The 22,798-nt window shown below is 38.4% G+C and overlaps 3 protein-coding genes across 6 annotated transcripts; 1 reads left to right on the forward strand and 2 right to left on the reverse strand.

The window, feature by feature from the left end:
• Positions 1–827: 827 nt before the first annotated feature.
• Positions 828–4,909, reverse strand: LOC126610006 (calcium-dependent mitochondrial ATP-magnesium/phosphate carrier protein 2-like). Of its 3 annotated transcripts, none has more exons than XM_050277973.1 (5): positions 3,617–4,148; positions 2,874–3,338; positions 1,738–2,526; positions 1,507–1,597; positions 828–1,400 (listed from the first exon to the last, which is right to left on the reverse strand). In XM_050277973.1, exons 2-5 carry the CDS (start codon positions 3,307–3,309, stop codon positions 1,223–1,225), a joined length of 1,494 nt encoding a protein of 497 aa, XP_050133930.1. In that variant the 5' UTR covers positions 3,310–3,338; positions 3,617–4,148; the 3' UTR covers positions 828–1,222. The 3 variants fall into 3 exon arrangements, with proteins under 3 accessions (XP_050133930.1, XP_050133929.1, XP_050133931.1); XM_050277972.1 differs by having other exon boundaries at positions 2,874–3,334; positions 3,617–4,117; XM_050277974.1 differs by having other exon boundaries at positions 1,130–1,400; positions 1,521–1,597; positions 2,874–3,334; positions 3,617–4,909.
• An 8,476-nt stretch (positions 4,910–13,385) lies between these two features.
• LOC126610008 (nodulation receptor kinase-like) lies at positions 13,386–17,188 on the forward strand. Of its 2 annotated transcripts, XM_050277977.1 has the most exons (9): positions 13,386–13,607; positions 13,935–14,007; positions 14,389–14,606; positions 14,712–14,920; positions 15,287–15,413; positions 15,537–15,608; positions 15,827–16,013; positions 16,185–16,317; positions 16,631–17,188. In XM_050277977.1, exons 3-9 carry the CDS (start codon positions 14,456–14,458, stop codon positions 16,892–16,894), a joined length of 1,143 nt encoding a protein of 380 aa, XP_050133934.1. In that variant the 5' UTR covers positions 13,386–13,607; positions 13,935–14,007; positions 14,389–14,455; the 3' UTR covers positions 16,895–17,188. The 2 variants fall into 2 exon arrangements, with proteins under 2 accessions (XP_050133934.1, XP_050133933.1); XM_050277976.1 differs by having other exon boundaries at positions 13,386–14,007.
• A 1,050-nt stretch (positions 17,189–18,238) lies between these two features.
• Positions 18,239–21,786, reverse strand: LOC126610007 (uncharacterized). Its single transcript, XM_050277975.1, has 15 exons — positions 21,517–21,786; positions 21,302–21,396; positions 21,042–21,155; positions 20,797–20,901; positions 20,595–20,666; positions 20,380–20,492; positions 20,056–20,172; positions 19,765–19,833; positions 19,577–19,664; positions 19,384–19,455; positions 19,168–19,268; positions 18,945–19,062; positions 18,795–18,854; positions 18,556–18,666; positions 18,239–18,480 (listed from the first exon to the last, which is right to left on the reverse strand). The coding sequence occupies exons 1-15, from the start codon at positions 21,605–21,607 to the stop codon at positions 18,367–18,369; spliced, it is 1,440 nt and encodes a 479-aa protein (XP_050133932.1). The 5' UTR covers positions 21,608–21,786; the 3' UTR covers positions 18,239–18,366.
• Between the last annotated feature and the right edge of the window lie 1,012 nt (positions 21,787–22,798).

Here is a 22,798-nt window from a genome sequence, read left to right on the forward strand (position 1 = left end):
CAAACAATATTTTAGTTTTCATTTTAAAACAAAAGTAAACAAAAACTGAAAACTAAATGGTTAGCAAATGTCCCTTAAGTTATTCAATCTAATCAATGTGACCATGGTGGGTTGATAAAACTAGGAGGGAATATTTTTGCTCAGCACCTTTTAAGTTATGGTAATGTTCATCACTCTATATATCACTGTTAGATGAGTTTAATTTTGGAGATTTGTGTGACGGATGGACACAAATCTCTAAATTTAAGATAATCTAATGGTAAAAGATAGGGTAACGAGCATTATCACCACTTGAAAGTGGTGAGCAAAAATGCACTCAAACTAGGATATCCAGTTTCCATGCCCAAATGAAGGTAATTCCTTCGGGCTCTCTTAATCTCTCCGATTAACAGTGGATTAAAATAGCCTTTTGCTTACATTTAAGATAAGATGTTGGTTTGGAAAAGGAGGAAGCAAGTGCGAAGGAGCTCCCAAAATACAGAGACTAAAGAACATACGACGATTATTTTCATTTCAAATTCAAAACACTCATTAGAGAGCGAGCACAGTATCTTGCATTGTATCTATCAATAAACATAGAAACGAAATGGTCACAGTTGCTACCTATAGAACCCAAAGCACACACAACTAAACAGAAGAAAGGCTCCAGAGAGCGTACTTAAAAGCCAACAAAAATAAAGAAACAGATCGTTCCCCTAACACGTATTCGGAGGATAGAAGAAATAACACAAGCAGAAATAACGAGAATTGATAGGAAACAATGAGCCATCAAAACTAGTGCTCCTCAACCAATTTGATCAATGAAACTGTGAAATGGCACAGACGGCTTCTTAAACCTACCTTTTCACCGGTCTTCAAATAATCCAATCGACCCATAGTTTTACATAACATGGCCAAAAATGGTTTTACCAGAGATATAAAGTTATGCTCAAACTACACACTGCGTTTGGGGTGGGGTGGTACAATACAACACTGCCCCATTGCATAAAAGGCTTAATACAAGTTTTGGGACACCCATCTGTACGGGCAAGCCAATTTTGCCCTTTCACGAAACCTAATGCCTAGCACTATTATTTATGCTACGAGTCTATGACTAAAAAAAATGATTTGATCTATTCAGTTGGGAACCTTATTCAAAATATTCATTCACCATGTGATATCATTGCCAACTTTATAATCAGCAACTTACTTGGTGGTCATTGTTTGGAGCTGCATAATTCTTTTATCCCAGATCCAAACTCTTTTTCATGGACTCATAAACCATATAAGTAATGCTTGCAGATGGAACTACTTTAAGAAGATTAGGAAATATTCCTTTGTAGAATCCTATTAACCCTTCATGTTGGAAGGTTCTCCTGAATACATCACCCATTCCCATATATTCAGTGTGCGCTTGCATTCTGAAAACACATAGAAAAATTACCGTCAGTTTAAAGACACTGACTTGAAAGTTACAAAATATCATAAAAATCATTTCAACAAGATATCGATATTTCCATAATGCACCTTGTCCTGACAACCTGTAACGGATAAACACAAGTTGCACCAAGAGCTCCTGATACTGTCCCGCATCCCAATTGTACAAGAGCACCAGGTTCTGTTAAAAACAATCAGAACAAAAAAGAAAAAGAAAAAATTACACCATATAATATAGTGGCAGAATTGGGGCAAAACACAATAAATTAGTGCCTAAAAATGATGAGGACAAGTAAACAAATTTGCAATCCAAGTCCTTACCCCCGTCATGCACAATATATTTCTTGGACATATCTTTCAATGTTTCATAAGCAGCAAGATCAATGCCAGCATAAGGGACAATCCCAAGCAAAGATGGGACAACACCCTTATAAAATGCCCGGGGTCCCTCCTGAACCCATATATCTCTAGACAGAGTTCTAAGACTTGGAATTCTCCTGCCTTCGCCAGTATAAGTTTGGATTCGTGTCTTAACAAGATCCATGGGATATACCACAGTTTGTGCCACAGCACCTGCTAAGCCACCAGAAACAAGGCGAGTTGCAGTGCTGACATTAGCCTTATCTTCTTCACCATTAGCATGGACAATAAATCTTTTCAGCATTTCATAAGTGTAGAACCTGATGGCGCTTTCAGGAGCCACCTTCAAGACATTTAATCCATTGCCACGAAAAAAGCCCAATAAGCCCCCTTCTCTCCATATATCCTTTACTGCTGGCATAATTCGAGCTCGTTTTGTTTGTACTTGCAAAATAACCTTTAAACGATCAAGAGGAGCGGTAGCTGTACGTGATGTTGCCCCTGCTACTGCTCCAGCAATCAAATATCTACTAGCATGGACGTGCTTACTGGTGACCCCTGGGACAATAGTCTGCTCCCCAATATCAACAAGGCATACCCTTTCCAAATAATGATAAATATTCTCAATGGTTGCCTCCTGAGGGTAAAGTAGAAGAAAATCTCTCCATTCTTCAAATGTTATAACACCATTATTATCCTTATCAACACGCTCAACAAAAAGTGCAAGTTCCTCGTCATCAATTTCAATCCCTGCAAAAGAGGGGCTGATGTGGCTTATAGAAGGAACACAATCCAGCAAAGGAAAGCCATGTTTGTGATAAGAGAGATATTTTGAAGTCTTAACGGGATACGAACATGAAAACAAACATTTACAGAATGATTATACAAAAATAGAAAAAGATAGAGACGATTTACAGGCTTGTGTTGACATCTTTGAAACATTCAAGAATGAAAGCACAATGATTGTACAAGGAGATGAGAAAGAACGAAAGGAGTAGACATGAAAGTATGAGGGAAGGGAGATATAGTAAAAATGAAAAAGAGTAGCAGCATTAGTTGCAGTACTAGCACTAGTAGAGTTGGTTATATGGAGATACCTGCCCTTACAAGTGCATCCCAGAGCTCTTCAGGCAGAATGCAACCATTATGTTCGACATCTATTGCTTGAAAGATACGATAGAGCTCAAGCTCTTTATCGTCCATGTAGCGCTTAAAATCTTGGTAGTCGACACGGCCATCTTGATTGGCATCGCAGACATTCAACAAATCATTGGCATACTTGTACTGGGAGGGTATGTCGAGGGCAGAGAGGCCGGCTTCAATGTGGGCATAGTCCAAATAACCAACATTTGCGGTGTCAAAGAAGTTAAAGAGAGTGCGGATTCTGAGCTCCCTCTGCTCCTTGGTCTCTCCCAGGGCCAAAAGCACGTGATCCATGGTCACAGGCCCGGTTTTCTTAATGGGATTGCAGGCATTTCTTATTCGGCCTAGCTTTTGGTTGCTGCTTGGCATTGCGTCCTCCTCCATTGGCATAATAACTTAATCAATCTCTCTCACTCTGTCTAATGGAAAGGAAACTTGACTTAGTTTAGTTACCATGGCATGTGTGTGTGTGTGTATATAGAGAGATCATATGATGAATTGATGATATACAAAAACAAGTATTCTATTCTGTTGTATTTACTCAAATCAATTATTGCATTCTATTTACTTAAATCTGAGAAGTGGCACCAAATGGAGGAGGAAAATTCGAATTTTCTGGAATTGAAGGGTTAAAAAATCACATTACAATCAAGTATAAACGGAGGAAGATTAAGGATGAGTGAGAAGTGAGAATTACCGAGTGGACGGAGTCGAATTTCGAATGCAGCAAATGAAAAGCCAGGTCGAAGGTGCGTAATCGGCCATTGCTCTTCCGCCTCCTCTTCACAGTTGAGATGATCGTCGGGGATCGTCAGAAATCATCAGGATACAAGAAGAAGAAGCTGCCAATCCCCATCCCCATCACACACCTCAGATATCATCCTACGATTTGATTTTTGATTTTTTTTTATGGGTATATAAGATATGTTCTGTGTACTCTATAATTCTACTTTTCTTTTTCACTATCCAAAATATCAGTAAATAATAATCAATAAAAAAAATTAAAAATATGATTGTGATCAGTCCAATCGGACGAAGAACAGAAAAAGAGGTTGCAAGTCGCAAGTGCAGACGCAGACGCAGCGTGAGGATGTTGGATTTTTTCTATATGTTTTTCCTGAAAAAAGAATTATTTAAGGGGGGGGCTATTGAGCTGGCGTCCAACTGTAGCGTAAGTTTTGCGCTCCCACTTCGCTTTAAAAATGGAGGATTCTAGCCCCCGAATCTTCGACATGAGGCCCGTCCAACAGCCCAAATCATCACCGTCTGGACCCAACCCAAATAATTTCTCACTTGACTCAATATGCACGGGTAGGTTTTACTTTTTAATGAGCCGTGATAAACGATGATATTTTCAAGCGTTTATGTTGAATACATCGTGTTTGTAACGTAGTCGCACGTACAGGCAGAAACATACCAGAAATGACAATTAAGCAAAGCACATTTACATCATATTCATGATTCTATAATATATATATATATATATATACACACACACGTACAATTACCAAGAGCAAGCAGCATAACCAACAAAAACATGCATCGCGCGGGGATGAATAATGACCTCTAATCCAAATGCTGCTGCCTTGGCTGCATTTAGTTACTTCCCTCTCAAGACAAAGTTCCGTTGCTGCAGGGCAATTCTACTTTTCTCGATCCGCTGCTGCCTGCAGCAACCTTTCTTCTGACTTCTTACTCAATCATGTCCTTAAATGTCTCTGCCACTCGGGTCTTTAGCTTTGACGTCTCCGCCTCACAATGAGACTGCTAGCTGGTACTCTTAAATCGAAGCAGCTGCCATTTCAATCACTCGATCGAGAAGCCTCCGGTTGAATACATGAAGGTTGCGGGTGAATCACAGCCACCGGGCCGTACGTCGTCTGGAGCACTAACTAATAACTGTTCTCCCATTTCATATCATGTACGAATGAATCATTTTGTTATTACTACTCTACTGTTTGATTGATTAATATAACTTATAAGATCTGAAATTTTAAGTGTTGGAGGGACACTTTAATACACTAGCGTGCAATGTATCGGACACAAAAACGGACACGACATTCCTCGGACACGGCTGGACATGTGTCGTGTCAGACACTCCATGTGGCGTGCCATTGACTTTGACAGGGGAACACACCTCGGATTCTCTATAGACATGTGTACGCAGGACATGGTCAAGACACTATCAGAGGACACGTCGAGGGTAATTTGTTGAAATTAAACTTTAAAGACCAACCCTAGGTTTACATAGTTGTATCCGAGATAAATAATAATTAGGGAACTTTAACGAAAAGTTTCCAGTACTGTCTATTTTAACGAAAAATCATATTTTTACACCAAAAAGTCAATCCTGATACTATTTACTTTACCCTTTATTTTGTCATTATCGTTAAAACTCAAAGTTTTCAAGTCTTTTATATTAGTTTTCCTTAAGAATTATTGTTGTATTTTGTTAGCCATTTGTCACATCCCCGTCGTAGCACGATATTATCCGCTTTAGGCCACACCCTCACGGTTTTGTTTCTGGGAACTCAGACGAGAACTTCCCAATGGGTCACTCATCCTAGGATTGCTTTCGTCCAAACTCGCTTAACTTCGGAGTTCCAATGGAATACGAAGTCATTGAGTTCCCAAAAGGCCTCGTGCTACAGGGAGGTAGGCATGTACATATAAGGCACATCACCCCTTCTCCGTTAGTCGATGTGGGATGTTACAATCCACCCCCTTAGGGGCCCGACATCCTCGTCGGCACACTCGCACCAAACGGCAGAGTGGCTCTGATAGACCATTCTGTCACATCTCAGACCGGCTCCGCCGCAACACGATATTGTCTGCTTTGGGCCACGCCCTCACAGTTTTGTTTCTGGGAACTCAGACGAGAACTTCCGAGTGGATCACCCCATCCTAGGATTTATCTCGCCTAAACTCGCTTAACTTCGAAGTTCCGATGGAATCCGAAGCCAATGAGTTCCCAAAAGGTCTCGTGTTATAGGGAGGTGGGCATGTACATATAAAGCACATCACCCCCTCTTTGTTGGTCGATGTGGGATGTTACACCATTCTTTGTGCCTCAAGTAATAGTAATGTCCGGTTGTATTTACTAAGGCAATAAGGGATTCTTGTAAGGACGTAATACTTTAGTAGACTAGTTATGGAGATTAGGATTTATTAAATCTAGTAGTGGGTAGGATTCGAGAAGCACTAAGCACTATAAGGTTGAGATCGCTATGCATATTGCTATCACAATCACGAGAAATTTTTCAATGTGATCGGTATACGAGGTGGTATACCACATGTTATTATATAAAATGGTGGGATATGTGTATTAAAAAATTAATAACTTAAAAAATAAAAATTTTCACCACTTATATAAAAACACATGATGTACCATCCGTGTTCCCGTCACAATGAAAATTTTCTCCACAATCACAAACCCTATAACACCCATCAGTTTGTGACTAAGGAGTAGGAGTGCATAAAAAAGCCTTCGTCTACCTTAGTCCTCGTGTTCATGTTCTCTCTGCAAGATCAAGATGTTTTCTTCTCCAAATAAGTGATTATGGTGTTTTGATGAGCATGAAACTGTTTGGGCCCAAAATAATAGTTTGGGCCGAGGGTAGGATCATTCTCGGCCCGGGAGGTCGTGCGGCGAAAGAGCCATGGATCGTTCAGCTCATGGGCTTCCAAGCCTAGGTCGGTTAAATCAGAACGCAAGTCGAGTCCTAGTACAACAGGGAGTCTCGACGGGATCAGTAATCCAGAAAGCGAATCCGGCTCAGTTAAAGACTAGGTTCGTAGTCCTAGTGAAGATAGGACTGGTCGAGGTGATGTTGATCCGGAGAGGGAAACCTAGTCCGAGTAGGATTTTAACCCGGACTCAAGGTCCAGTGCTATAAATAGGGGAAGCTGTGCATCAAGGAAGGCCCCCTGCAAATCAATACAAAATTGCCCTGCGCAAATTCTCACAACTTGTGATTTTTCTTTTTCCTTTTTCGCTGACACATCTTCCGTTGGCATCAACAGCACTGTGGAAGCAACCGGTGATATCTTAAGTCGGCATAGATAGCTCTGTCACCGTAGAGTCAGTCGGTCTCGCAGTATCTTCCGTTGGCATCAACAGCACTGCAGCGAGAACGATTGATTACCTATCCGAGTCTCGGTCGAGAAGGATTTCTGAATCTTTGTTGGTCGAGGTCATCTCATCAGCCTGCTCGGCAAAGTGAGGTGTTACAGTTATTACATTCGGCACATTGAAAGCCGAATTTGATATTGAACTTCGTAAGAATAGTAACCTTGTCTTCAGGTTCGAGAGCCCAAGAGGCCGAGACGTGTTCCTTTCTCGGCCGCAATCGCAAGACGCAGAAGTCAGCCGCGCACCCAACGTAACATCAACAAAATTTACTCCTCGGCCGAGCTCGGCCGACGAGTTGGCACGCCCCGCATTCATCGAATGACGTAGTTAGCTTATAGATTACTCGGCCTGCGCGCCACGTAGGCTTTGTAGTTTCTAGGGTCAATAGAAACATATTAAAGCATACATAATTTTGAATTTGTATTGAAATACGAAAAATTGTTTTAGGGGTAATGCTAGAGATTGTGAACCTGTATCTTGACGAACCAAATTTTGAAGCTATATTATTTACCAATGATGACATGAATATCATTGTTGCTGAGAGATTTTTCAATGTAACTAGAACACGGGGTGATACATCACATGTCCTTTGTACAAATGGTAGGATATGTGTATTAAAAGTTAATAACTTAAAAAAATAAATAAAATAAATAAATTTACCACTTATATAAAGACGCATAATGAGCTTTTACCTCTGGTAGATCCATTCAGGATAATATCCTCATGGCGCATGAACTTTTTGCCTCTTTTAAGAGTAAAAAAGGTAGAAGAGGTGCTATGACCATTAAGGTTGACCTTGAAAAGGCTTATATTAAAGGTGTGCTTGTTAAATTTGGTTTTAATTATCACTGAATCAAGCTTATCATGGATTGCATTACTTCGACATCCTTTTCTATCATGATTAATTGTAAATCTCATGGTTATTTCTGTCCTTCTAAAGGTATTAGACAAGGAGACCATCTGTCTCCTTATATTTTTATCATTTGTATAGAACCCTTGATTAGATACTTGGATAAGTTGGGAGAATCATCCAGAAGTAATGTTGGTCTGTTGACTACGCCTAGAGGTTATAAAATTACTAATCTGATGTTTGCGGATGACTGTCTGATTTTTTCCAATGCAATTGGCACTGTAGCCAGGAATATTGCTAAGGTACTAGATAACTTCGCTTAAGCTTCTGGTCAAAAGATAAACTATCATAAGTCTTCACTTTATTTTTCAAATAACACTCCTAACCATACCAGAATTGATATTGTTAATATTCTTGCTATTCAACATAAAACCATTATTGGTAGGTATCTAGGCATACATAATATTATTTTCTAGAAGGATCAAGTTAATGCAAAAGAACTAATTATCAAGATAAAAAACAAACTAGCTAGTTGGAAGGCAAATACCCTTTTCTCAAGCTGGAAGACTAACTCTCACTAAGGCTAACCTCTTAGGTGTCACCAACCATACTATGTCTTGTTTTAAGTGTCCTGAGAAAATCACAAAAACTATAGATAGAGAAAGTAGGAAATTTTTTTGGGGAAAAGATTGCAAACTTGTCCATGTGGCTTGGGATAAAGTTTGCAGCTCTAAGGAAAATGGGGATTGGGTATTAGGAAAAGTGATCACTTTAATAATGCTTGTTTAGCAAAACTTGGCTAGAAAGTCCTAACGGATAACCAAAATTGGTGGGTATAGATTGTTAAGAATAAATACTTGAAGAGATAGGATTTCCTTAACACTAAAGTCAGACAACACTACTCATGTGATGTGCCTGGAAAGGTATCCTTAAGGCTAGAGATAATATTAGAATGGGGTTGAGGCGGGTTGTGGGAAATGGAAAGAGCATCCTCTTTTGGACCCATAAATGGGCTTTTCCTTTCCCTTTATCCAACTTTATTTCTCCCATTCATGTTAATGATATCGATCTAAACGTAAAGGTGAGTCAATTCGTTAATAATGGACAATGGGACAGAGATCATCTTTGATCGCTAGTTGATGAGGACATTGTGAATAAAATTTGTAGTATTCCCCTCCCCTTAACTCCCCAATGTGATATGTGTTGATGGGGGCCTAATGCAAATGGTAAGTTTTCAGTTAAGTCGGCAACTTGGATACAAAATAGTGATAATAACAATGAGAATTTAAGAGAGCTTCTTAAGAAAATGTGGAAGCTCAAACTCCCTCATAAAGGTAAAAAAATTTAGTTGGCTCATCATAATTGGAAGGCTTCATACAATAGACAAATTATCAAGATATGTCAATAATATCCCGTCCACATGTCCTACGTGTAATTTAGAGGATGAGAACATATCTCACTTATTTATAAATTGTAATTTTGCGAGGCTAGTTTGGAATTGTCGAGCTATCTCTAACAACATTAGATTAAATCAATTTCTTCCTTTTAATGATTGGCTCAATGAATTAACTGTTAAGAATGATGCAGGTTGTGATCTCAGTAAAGTTTTACTAGTTTGCTGGCTGATTTGGAAGAAAAGGAATAAGGTGGTTTTCCATAATAAAATTCCAAACCCTACATGGATCGTTAACTCTACCCTCAATCTAGGAATGGAGTTCATAGGTGCCAATGGTATATTTCCTGTGGTTTACAATGGTAGCAGGTTCTCCCCGCCATCTTCTATCCGGTGGTCCCCTTGGTTTTGTTAAACTTAACTTCGATGGCTTTGTGGTGAATCAATGTGGGGCTGATGGGTTTGTGATTAGAAACGAGAATGGCGAGCCTATTGTTGCGGGAGCTAGAGGGTCAAAACACTATTTCAGTTGCGAAATGCCTGGCGTTGAGGGATGGCTAAAACCAAAAGCTTGGCTCACATCGTGGTGGAGGGTGATTTAAAGCTGGTGATTGAGTTTGTCAGTAGGGCCTATAACCCCCCTTGGAGATTGAAGGCCATCCTGAAGGATATTCGCTAGCTTGCCGGGTCGTTTGAGGATATTTGCTAGAAGCATGTCTTTAGGGAAGCTAATTTTCTGGCAGATGCTGTAACTAGTGTGGGTTATTCAGTCTCTGATTTTCATGTTTGGGATAGAGCTCTTCTTTTGGAAGCACGTCAGGCCTTCCTCTTTGATTGTACCCAAACCAATTTAACTCTTCTTTTGGAAGCACGTCAGGCCTTCCTCTTTGATTGTACCCAAACCAGTTGCCCAAGGGGCTTTTCTTTATAATCTAGTCTTTTTCAATAAAAAATAAAAAATAAAAACACATGATGTATCACCCTTATTCCAATCACAATGAAAAATTTCTCATTGTTGAGTGAAGTTGCTTGAAGTTATGATATGTGTTATCTTATTTGAATATGTTTGATGCTATTTTCTAGTTTATTTTATTTGGTGTTAACTCATGATGATAGTTAAACAATGAACATCAATCTTTTGTGTTTTGATTTTGTAGATGTTTTTAGCCTATTTAAAGTTATTATATTTTCAGAGGTATTTGTCAAAATTTTCTCTGAATTTGTAAGGAGTTGTCAATTTATTTTAACAATTATCCCCTAAACTTTTGTAATTGGCTATTTTTCCCATGAACTTTAATTTTATCCGATTACCCACTAAATTTTTAAAATTAGTTAATTTCTCCCCTAATGTTAGATTTTCGAATTTTTAGTTCAAATTTGCATCTATTTTGGTCACTTACAAGACACATGACAATTGCCCAAATTCAAATAAGAAAAGTAATTACTCATCTCAACAAATTCATTATTAGAAAGTTGCCAATTATAAAAAATTCAGGAGGAAAACTGGTCAATTACAAAAGTTTATGAGGTAGTCAGCTCAAATTAAAATTTAGGAGAAAATTAGCAATTTCTTAAAAGTTCAAAGAGAAAATCAACGAATACACCTTATTTTAATTTCCTGTGTTCGTATCCTTATTTATAATAAAAATCTATGTCACCGTGTTGTGTCGTGTTCAAGTAACATGATATGCGAAATGTTTTCCCCATTTACCAAAAATATGAACATAACATTGAACTTACTTCTATTCTAACTTAGGGCTGGTTTGGTATTGCTGTGCTTTGAAAAAAAACTGTTGTGAGAATAAGCGGCTGTGCTGTGAGAATAAGTGGCTGTGAAATAAATCAGCAGAGTGTTTGGTAAACTTTTTTGTAAAAGTGCTTTTGGAAAAAAAAGCAGTTTGATAGTGGGTCTTTTCATTAAAAAAACACTGTAACTCCGTGTGCTTTGAAAAAAAAGCCAGTTTTCTAAAGCTGCAAATAGCAGCTTTAGCTTTTTCCTTTGATTTCAGCTTATTCTCACAGCAGCTTCCAAAATAAGCCATTTTTTTCAGTTTACCAAACACCTAAAACCCTCACAACTTTTTTTTATGAATGTGTTTTTTTTTAAGCACTTCACTCCCAAACCAGCCCTTACTCTCACTCTCCGGTAACATATACATATGTACACCTCGGGAAGGGCTGAAAACAGAACAAGGTAGACTTGACACTTGCCTTTATTCTAGTCAGACTGTTGTATGATGTCCAATGTTGACAGCCCACCTTTTCACATTAAATTTCTTACCAAATTTTATATGGCTATGTAACCTCCATAGTTGAATTCGATCATATGTGGAACGGAGTGGAACATTGTTCATTGAATATATGCTGTTCAATTCTCCGCAAACTGATGTTGCGCAGTAAAATATGTTTGAATTAAATTTCAATGAGCTTTTACTGGTATTTTTTTTCATAACGTTAGAAGAGATGTCAAATTTAAATATATAAAGATTAGTATAATTATTAGAGACACGAGAAAGAAATACAAAAAATAAAATAAAATAAAAAAATCAAAGGTTGCAATTAGTATTAAAAGATTGGAAATTATTGAACCCCCAAATAATTTTAGACGTTGACATTAACAACTAGTTAGGTTTTTTCTGGTTGGTACATATCATCATTATTTATCTAATATCATTCTTCCCGCTTCGCTTTGGTGTCGCATAACACTTGCAGTCGTGGATGTTATTAAACAAGTTACATTCCAATCATACTCATCAGATTCATACTATAAAATCCAAAAGCCTCGATGTTTTTTTGTTTTGGTTGTTTGTTCAAGAGCCAAGAAAAAAGAAACAATGAAACATGTTAGTTTCTCATGCAAACAACTCTGGCTGGTTTTTAAATATTGTTGTTATTATTATTTGTTAGCAATCATCAATCATCATTGTGGTGGTGGTAATGATATGATAAGAGGATGAATGAGAATCCTTTCGACGAGTTTATTACATGACATGAGTAAAAGGATTTAAAGAATGAAATTTTAACGAAAAGCTCTTGGTACTGTTCATTTTAACGAAAAATCATATTTTTACACTAAAAAGTCAATCTTGGTACTATTTATTTTATTATTTATTTTGTCCTTATCGTTAAAACTCAAAATTTTCAACCATTTTCATTAGTTTTTTTTTTAAGAAACTAATGGTGAAAAAGGCAGGAGAGAGACTGTGAAAGCGCCGTAGAGGTTACATTGCTTATTATGGTTTGTATATAATATATGCATTTAGTTAATAGTTTAATGTCTTATTTAATTGCTCAGTAGGAGCCATGTCAACATAGCTGATAGCTGGGCGGCCCAACTCCCTCTCCCTCTCTCTCTCTCTCTCTCTCTCTCTCTCTCTCTCTCTCTCTCTCTCTCTCTCCCCGTCTCTTTTTATATTCTTTGTTGAATGCCTTTATACACAAAAACAGAAAAAGAGATATATATGAGTATATACGTATTACACTAATGTATATGTGTCTAAAATTTGTAGTCAAGGTGGGCTTGTATTGTTCTCATCTTTCTGTTTTTTTTTGTGCAATCAAGTTTTAAGTTAATTGTGCATTATTACGTTTTTAATTTTTTTAGATTGTTGTAGTGTGTAATTGACTTGGATAAAATGGCGAGCTTGGCGCAGGAGTAAACAGTTTTTTTTATTGTGCCGCTAGTCCCACCAGTGGTGTAAAGTAACGTAATGTAATTTGAAGAGATGTGTTTAGACTAGAGCCAGCCAAAGATGTCCTGTATTGGTATTTGCTGTACACGACACGAAATAAGACCACTCCCTCTCAGAGTTCCCAACTTGCATAATTGCATTAGCAGACAACTTATTATTTATTCTGCTTTACAGCCCACACAAAAAAGAAAAAAAAACACTAAATTCAATTATTATTTTTTCTTTTTTGAAAAAAAAGAAAGATAAAATATAAATACAGAGAGACTGACAGACACGCACTCTCTCTGTCTCTCTCTTATTCTGGTTCATACTTGATCCATATGCCTTTATTGTATTGTTTTGGTGCTTGAGAATAAACATTTGGTGGGTTGATTGCAATTGCCTGGGGTGGGGTGGGGTGGGTTTTCCGTCTGGCTCTTTGATTGATTGAACTAGAGTCTACAACTATAATTATATATCCATCATCATCAAAATTCAAGAGAGAGAGAAAGAGAATATAATTTGTATTTAATTTGGTTTGTTATATTAGTATACGATGAGTTTGTACTGATCAAGTTGAGTTTAGGTGGTTTGGTAGAGAGAGAGAGGGAGAAGTAGCAGTACAAGTGTTGTCGGCGCAAGGTCACTTTCTGTCGCCATTGTCTGTATCCAACGATGATATTGATATTTGAATGTCTGATTGCATTTCCCTTTAATATCCAAATTACAACCCGAATTGATGCTTCTCCGCTTCCCGTCTCTTCTCCTCTTCTCTTCACATTTTGATTTCCACCTGCATATTCTTCCATTCATTCATTCCTCCATTCAACCTGCATATTCTTCCATTCATTCATTCCTCCATTCAAACATGCCTCTTTTCTTACTGTAATTATATCTCCTGCCTGCAACTTTTTATGTCATGAAATTTCAATTGGATTTGGGTGGCAATTGCCTTTGTTGTTGTTGTAGTATTGGCAAATGAAGTTCGAGTTTTTAGACATCCGGCTGCCTTCCTTCTCTGGGACTGGGACTGGGACTACAGGTATATTTTGTTACTACCATTTCTGTTTGTGTTTATCTGCGTTTAAATCAAATAAATTGTTTATATGGCCTTATAGATATACTGCTACTCAGTTGGCATTTTAAAGGCTCTGACTTTGATTTCTAATGATTTAAAGTTTCCAACTTTCACGTCTGATTTGCTTTTTCCAAAACACTGCTTTTGCCTGGCACCCTTGATTCTCAATCCTTGTCTCACAACTTGCTGCCCAACTTGTTTTCTAGATATCTAATTGTGGACCAATGATAAGGATACAGGAATTGAAAAGAAATAGATAGATCTGATGGATTTAAATTCACTTGCTTTCTATGGACACCTTCTGTAGATTATCATCTTCTAAATTTTGTATCCTCTGTATTCCAGGTTCAATGTATGATAATTCGTTTTACAACAATACTACCCCGCATAGTTGAAGTGGTTCCCATACCAAATGTCAGCGTCTCTTGCAGCAATATTAGGAGGTGCTGCAGGAGCCGTGGCTTTGGTGGGGATAAGTATCTTACTCATATGGTTCTGTATATCTCGCAGTAGGAGTGTTTCAAGAACTTCTGAAACGGGTTCTTCTGATCCTTCTGTTCAAGGTGATTCTCATCAGTCTTATGTCATATATGTTTTCTTCCTAGGGGAAACACACTTAGTGTAGTGTAAAGAACAACCTTTTGATTATCTGTTTTGATAACTCGCAGTGGGAAGACATGGTGGGGTTGAGTTGTCAATGCGAGAAACAAGGCGTTTTCAGATGGAAGAACTGTCTCTGGCCACCAAAAATTTCAGTGACAAAAATTTGATTGGGCAAGGGAAATTTGGGGAGGTGTATATGGGATTTCTCCAGGATGGGATGCTCGTAGCCATCAAAAAGCGACCTGGAACAGCTAGTCAGGAATTTATCAATGAGGTAATGATCACCGTCCTAATCTTACAAGGTCTCTTGATGGATTACGGTTTTCTTCTTTAACGGCATTCGAGTATTATATGTGATTTTGAGTTTGTTTTAAGGTGTCAGGGGTTTGCATTGACTTATATGTATATATTTGAAGAGTGACTACTATATGCTGTTTGAACAAAAACATAAGAACAAAAAACTCCTTGTACAAGTCGTAAATTTTGAATGAGATTTTTCTTTTGAAGCTTCATTTTTCTTCCTTACCAACTTGGATGGACTGGTATATGCTTTAGTTTTTTCTCTCTTTGAATTCCTATTTGTGTTTTTGCATTGAACATTGTATCATGGTTGATCTAACTGGACTGAATATTATATCAGGTACACTATCTCTCAGCTATTCAGCATCGGAATATTGTTACTCTCTTGGGTTACTGCCAAGAAAATAATCTACAGTTTCTTGTGTACGAGTACATTCATAGTGGAAGTGTTTCCAGTCACTTGTACGGTAACTCTCTATCCCCCATTTTTTAATTCGTGAGTCAAAATTATACCCTTTTGTTTTTGCAATTGTTGCATATATAATGCCTAAATTTGAGCATATGGAGTTTTTCAATTTTTTTCTTTGCAGGCACTGGTCAGCATTCACGTGAAAAGCTAGAATTCAAGAATCGTCTAACAATAGCTCAAGGGGCCGCTAAAGGTGATCATCTGCAAAATCAGTGAGCATTTGTGGCTTTCCTGGTATCAGGTTTTCATCTCTTTAGACAAAATATCCGAATATGAGTATTGGTCCCTCAAATTCTTTGGTCAGCAACTGTAAGACTTTCACTTGTTTCAAAGTTCCAGCTTCTTTTTGTGAGAAGTCTGGAAGCAACGCTCTCCTATTTGTTAGCACTCATTAAACTGCTCTGGTTGCAGGTTTGGCTCATCTTCACTCTCTGAGTCCCCGTCTGGTGCACAAGGATTTTAAGACAGCCAATGTTCTCGTAGATGAAAACTTCATAGCTAAGGTTGCAGATGCAGGAATTCGCAATTTCCTGGGAAGAGTTGATATTGCAGGCTCGTCTTCTCAAGTGACTGCTGATGAGATGTTCCTTGCTCCAGAGTAATAGTTTCTCCCTCTCTCTTTGTTTTTGTTTCTCTTTTTGTTGGATAAGGTTGGGGGAGGGGGGTGTTGAAGGTTATTGCTCTTTTGGTTCTCGGTGTTTCATATAACCTTCAAGTGACTGCTGAGAATAGTTATCATTCTTAGTCAAATTTCCGTTTGATTTTGCAGGGTCAGAGAGTTCGGACGATTTTCAGAAAAAAGTGACGTATATAGTTTTGGTGTCTTCCTTCTGGAGTTAGTGAGTGGGCGAGAGGCTAGAGATTTTGCATCTTCTGACTCAACCCAGAACATGGTTGAATGGGTATGTGCTTGTCTCATTGCAAATGTTGGTACAATGTTGGAATGCATTAATCATGTGATCCTATATATGCATTCAAATGTTTGCATATATTAGTTTCTCTTCTCTAGATCATTCTTGAAGGACCGGGGATGGTACACTAAAAAGTAAAAACTTGCTGAGGTGAATGTTACTGTTTATAATAGATAGCTAAAAGTTTAATTGCTACAACTTGTCAACATCACGGTTGAATCTTGAATGCGTTGGTAATTTCTTGTTAACGTGTGAAAATCTTAAACTAAAGTTGTTTAATATTGTTGTTGGGTCTTGTATAAAGGTGCAAAATATTCAAGAGGGCAGCAATGTATCGTGCATCATCGATGAGAGGTTGGGGAATAGCTTCACAGGAGAAGCTATGGAAGGGTTGATACAGTTGATCATGCGATGTGTGGAGGCTTCAAGTGAGAGGCGACCGGGCATGAGCCATGTGGTAATGGAGCTGGACCGGATAGTTGAGAAAGAGATGAGCTTGACAACAATCATGGGGGAAGGAACCTCTACGGTGATCCCGGGAAGTCAGTTATTTAAAGCAACAAAATAAAAGACATTGTGTTCATATGGCATCGCATACCCCAAATTTTTCAGTGTGTGATATTTGTGAAATAGTTTTTTGTTTTTTGTTTTTGTTCTTCTTTGAAAAGAAAAAGGAAATTGTTATACTTTTTTTGGTTTCCTTTACTTGGTGAAACATGAAAGAAGAAGAGAAGAGAAAAGAAGGGAAGCGAAGTGGAGAGGAGATATATCAGGTGGTGTTTGATAAGTGTATAAAGAAAGAAGGGGTGATTTGATAAAAATGTAAGGAAGTGTTGTTAATATAAATTGGAATTTGGATGGAGCTGTTTTGGTTTGGCATTTAATTTTGGAAGAGACAAAAGCGTAGTCATGTATGCTTAAGACTCTCATGAGAGAGACTTATGAGTGACTGAATTAGAAATTGCGATTCCTTTCATTTCATACTCTCTAAATATTATTGTAATAGAGTGGAAAGGAGAGGAGAGGAGAGGATGCTGCAAATGCAAATGTTTCTCACCGAATTCGTCGTCGTCGTTGTAGTCGCCCTCCTCCTTCTCATCACCTACAGCACCTCCCAGTGGCAATACTCATCCTCATTTACCTCCCCCATCGCAAGGTACTGCTCCGGCTTTGCCATTCGCTTTCTCAGTGCAATTTTAACAATTTGGTGGACAATTTCAGGAGCAACGAGCTCGGAGGCGTCGCCCTCCACCATTCTCATCCACGAGTACACCCGCGCCGTCCAAAGCCAATCCTACAATGAGATTTGGTCCAAAGTTCAGCTCCATGACCATGATCAGCTGCAGCTGCAGCTGCAGGAGGACGACGACAATTCGCACCACCACCAGTCAGAGGCAGCAGCAGCTTCTGTTGGGGCAAGTGCTTCAGTCCAACTGAGAGTGCGTCCAAGAGGCGCTTCGCCTCGCCAAGCCCAACACCCTCACTCGCCTAGCATCCAACTACTTTGACCAGAGCGAGAACACCACCCAAACCTGCCCGCTGCAGCTGCTCATCCACCGCAGCGTTTATTGGAAGAAAACGTCAAGTTTGATGCGGTCATCCGGTTGATGTGAATGCTTACTGTACCCAAAACCTCACCAGGAAAATGCTTGAAATTCAAATTGGATGTTGGGAATTTCGTTGTGGCTGTGACCGAAGGACTGTCTAATATTTGTGAATTGATAACTTGGATCTTTCTCAAAGTAAAGTCCACTCTAATCTCAAGATTAACTTACAATCAAAGCTTGTCATGTTTTGTCGAGTGGTTGCTTGCTTGGAATATTTGCAATATTATTATTAACACCACCTCTCAACATGCCCTTTATATTTAGTTTTTACTTGAACCAAAAAGTATTTTAAAGAAAAGAAATGATGATCTAGGACAGTATGCCATTTATTATTAACAAACTGTGACTAGGAATTCCAAACAAGGAAACAAATTTAATGGAGTTAAAAGATGACAAACACTTGTGAGTTTTGAGTTGTCAGCAGCACAAAATATCAAGCATTGGCCGTGAAGTCTTGTTTTGCCTTAAGAACAACCTCCTCTGTGGTGGTGCCAATGATCTCGTTCGCACGTTTCAGCCCTACGCAGTTATATCGTCCAAGGGTATCCTAATTCATTCATAGCCATAGGTAATTAATTACAACGAGTCAGTAATAGGACTAATGTTTCATCATAAGCCTTACCCGAGTTACAATTCCCAATTTCTCCAACTTCTGAACTGCATCGTCCACATCAAAATTACAGTCGTCGTTAAACTGTTCTTTGATTAGTTCCTCACACCACTTATCCAGATCCTACAACACATACATATATATAAGACTTCAATTCACCTTTACTACTACAGCAGTGTTACTACTGCATATTACATATTTGTTGCAATATTATTATGATAGGAAGAGATCCAAGAGGAGATATATCATACTAGTGCGGTAGCTTTCCCTTGTTCCATTAGTATGTAAAAAGCAATTATCACCTCCTTCACCTGCAAAAACATTCAACAAAAATTTGTTGCTGCACCAATGAAAAAAAACATTAATGTCCAACCAAAATTCATCCGAAAGTAGCGGCTTACTTCCTGTTGAATCACATCATCGCACAAGTGAAGGAGAGTACCCCGTCCGCTATCCAATTGTTTTTCGTACATGGACTGTGTTATCAAGTTCTGATACTGAGCCAAGTTCTGCTGATAACTACACGTATGGCCATGGGGATGCATATTATTGAAATTGAAAGAAAACGTGCCAACCCAAGCAACCAATTTGAGGAAATATGAATATTAGAACAACAGAATTAACCTGAAGTATGTCTTAGCAAAGTAACCAATCACAGTGGAAATAATCGCAAACATGACCCAAACATCAATTTTAGGCATTTCAATCGAAGTAATAACTGCAACCTGCAGTAAACAAACACATGGTGATTAGGATTAAGCTGTATTTTCACAAGATTAAAAAAATGACAAGATTACAGTGCACCAACACAAACTTTATTGCTGCTATCAAGAAACTGACCAGCCCTACTACAGCAGAGCCAACGAACGTGAGCCAATCCATTGGAGTTAATCCCGGGTTCTTCTTCTCAGGCTGTGAAAAGGCCAAAGGTTTCAATCCATATACTCGGGTCATCTTTTGAAAAGAGAGAGAGAGAGAGAGAGAGAGAGAGAGAGAGAGAGAGAGAGAGAGAGAGAGAGAGAGAGAGACTCACAAGAACAATCTCCATATCAGCCATTGGAATGTTTTTGAAATGTTTAACATATATTCCCCGCTCTGCATTATCTTCGGCACTTGCTCGCCTGAAAAGTCATAATTCTTCTCGTCAATAAATTACTTTTCAAGGTCCTTTCGAAAAAGTTTGTGCAAAAGAAGATAGTTCATGAAAAAGAAAAGCAGTACCTGTAAACAACAATAATCCTATCAAAAGTTGGCTCTTGGATTGTGTTTTTGCACAGCAAATTTTGAATGCTGAAGGACACACAGCATATATTTGTCATGAAGTTGGAATAATCAACATCAGATTGAAACGAAGGCATGCTTGCAGGAAAGTCAAAAGAAACGTCTCCAGTTATTTGTATATCCGTGTCGAATGCACATGGAATCAATTTTTTTTTTTTTTTTATATATAAAAACATTGTAGTTGCTGTTGTATTTTGCCAAATGAAGGGAAGAAGGCATATAAAAGTCAACCTCAGTTCCATTTTTTCAAGACGGATTCGTTCAACAAACAAGTCCTCTTCGTCAAGGAGGCTAATATTCTTCTTCTTGCGCTGTGCCTTTTTCTTCTTCGAAAAGAACTTGTCCATCCTGCAGGAACAAAATAATCAACAAGACTCTATCTGCACAATGACGTTTCGAATTTATACTTGGTCAAGTGACTTGAAGTTGTTCAAGTATGTTGGATTAAGATTATTAATCATAACTAGTTTCCAAGCTACAAATACGAATATTCCATTCAGAAATTAAGAAGAATGACAGACAACAGGCAAAATTTAAAGCAAGCAAGCAACTTACTTGGTTAGTCGTAAAAGATATTTCCAGCAACGTGCAATGATAATGTCCACTTTCTCCATGATAAAGTAATCTGCCGTCTTATCAAGTCCAATGCCACGTCGGAAGATGACGTACTGAAGCAAGACAACATCAAATGAGGATATATATAAACACCCACTCGAATTTTAGGAAGGGATTTGAAACTTGCAGATGTTTGTTGCAGTATTTGAAAATACCTTATCAGCAAAATCTGGAATGTTTGGGCAAGGATGCTTGTCAAAGTATTTCCTCAAAAGTTTATTGTCAAGCTACATAACATATTGGGATCAGCAAGCAAACGTGAGGATCGCATCCCATAAAAACCAAAGTTCCACTGAAGCAATAACTGAACTGAAACTAGTGATGGAGGGAATACATTTTGATGAGTACGATACAAACCTTAGATTCATCAACAACGATGGGAAGATTTAGAAGATACTGCCCCGACTGCGCAACCTCAACTTCTTCATTAGTTGCAATCTTGAAATTACTCTTTTCCATCACCTGTATCATATAAAAACTAAAAGGAGTATAGAAATGAAGATTTCCTGTTTCTTTTTCTCTTGTTTATTTTAGTTGTATGGGGCGGCGGGTGTATAGAAATGAAAAAAGAATAAGAAGGGGAAGCAGCCATAGAATAGAACCTGAAACAAGTACTTGAGGAAGTTCTGTTCAAGTACATCAACTTCTTGAGGAGAAAGCTTCTGCTGCTCCAATTTCTGACTCCCATGGACAGGATCAAACAGGGAGTATAGTTGCTATGTTTATAGAATAGACAAATATTCTATGTCAAACAAAACTTAATAAGATATCGGAAATAAATGAATAATTGAAATGCCTGAATAATATCTGGAAAAAGGTGAAAAGATGATCCGGAGCATAGCATATTTTCGCATATGCATACCATCAAATCCTCAAATTGAAGAAGATACCAAGCCCGAATTGTGTACTCGACTCTCTTGCAGAGCTTGAGAAACTCAGCACGATCAGAACTTTCCTCTAGAGAATATTTGAGAACAAGGTTCGATCCAGTTAGCAAATATTATGAAGACAGACAAAGGCAAAGGCAATGGCAATGGCAATGGCATGATTAGATGATTACAAGTACAAAGTACAAACCGATGAGGTTAGCCAAGGTCATGATGAGTTTGGGCTTGAGAACTTGAATGGCGGATTCACGCTCTAACCGAATCACCTCATTCTTCCCCATTTTGATTTTGTATTTCCTCTTCTTGTTGGGCCGTTGGCTTTGAGATTAATTCAACTCAGTTGTATTTGCAAACAATGGAAGTCTTGTCTGTAGCTTTGTACGTGTAAGTCTTAGCCTAACTAATTCAATGCATGCATTTAAGGGAAGGGAAGGGAAGAGAAAAGAAGAAGGCAGGGACTATATTAGAAATCCAAGTGTAACAGCCGCCACATTTTTCTCCTCATTGACGACTGACGACCCTGTAAACATTTCCCTTCCGACAATAGTGTGTCTTTAAAGTCTCAAGTCTGATCTGGGATTCGGGGGGATCCCCCTTTTTTTAGTACCTCTCCTCTCTTCTGCTCCACCTCCGCTTTATCCTCTTCTCTTCTTGTATCTAGCGGCCCTACACTTAATAAAATCATAACTTATAACTGCAATTTTTAAACCACAAAGATAAATAAATAAATACGCATAATTTTTAGGTTAATGCAGGTTTAATTTTTCGACTCCTTTTTGTTCGTTTGGAGGGGGCTGTTAATTTTCAGCATGGAGTCACTGGATTTAGGTGCTGTGCTAACATATGAATGCTGACGTTTTTTTTTCCGGCATGTGCGATGGCAAGTGCCTTCGCCCATGAGCGGTAGGTCTCGGGTTCGAGACTTGGGAGCAGCCTCTCCATAAATGGGGGTAAGGCTCGCCGACATTCACCTCTCCCAGACCCTGAGTAAAGCGGGAGCCTTGTACACTGGGTACGACCTTTTTTTTCTTATTCTCTTCAAACAATAAACCAAAAAAAATTCCATTTATCTTTCTCGTGACAAATGTCTTTCATTTTGTCTGTTTATGTTTCAATTCACATTGACCTTTTTTTTGGTTTGGAATTGGCATTCATGTTGACGTTTTTTGTTATAGTAAAATTAGCAAATAAAATCATTAGGCGTCCGCGGGGAATCAATCCTCTCGTTCAATTCATACGGACCTGTCTACACCTCCTCAAGTCTACTGTAAAACAAGGTTGCCCACCAAAAGCTGCTGGTGTTATAAACAGCGTCACCCCAGAAAGCACCACCTACCTACGAGGCTACGAGACTCGTGTTTGATCATCTCAGTGGATGATAATGGTGACGGGGCATACTCAAACAGCATGTAATATTGAGAAATCTTTTTTGGACGATAATGGTAAAAGCATTCAACATTTCATGAGAGGAA

The sequence above is a fragment of the Malus sylvestris genome, chromosome 17, assembly GCF_916048215.2.
Source record: "Malus sylvestris chromosome 17, drMalSylv7.2, whole genome shotgun sequence".
Lineage (NCBI taxonomy): Eukaryota > Viridiplantae > Streptophyta > Magnoliopsida > Rosales > Rosaceae > Malus > Malus sylvestris.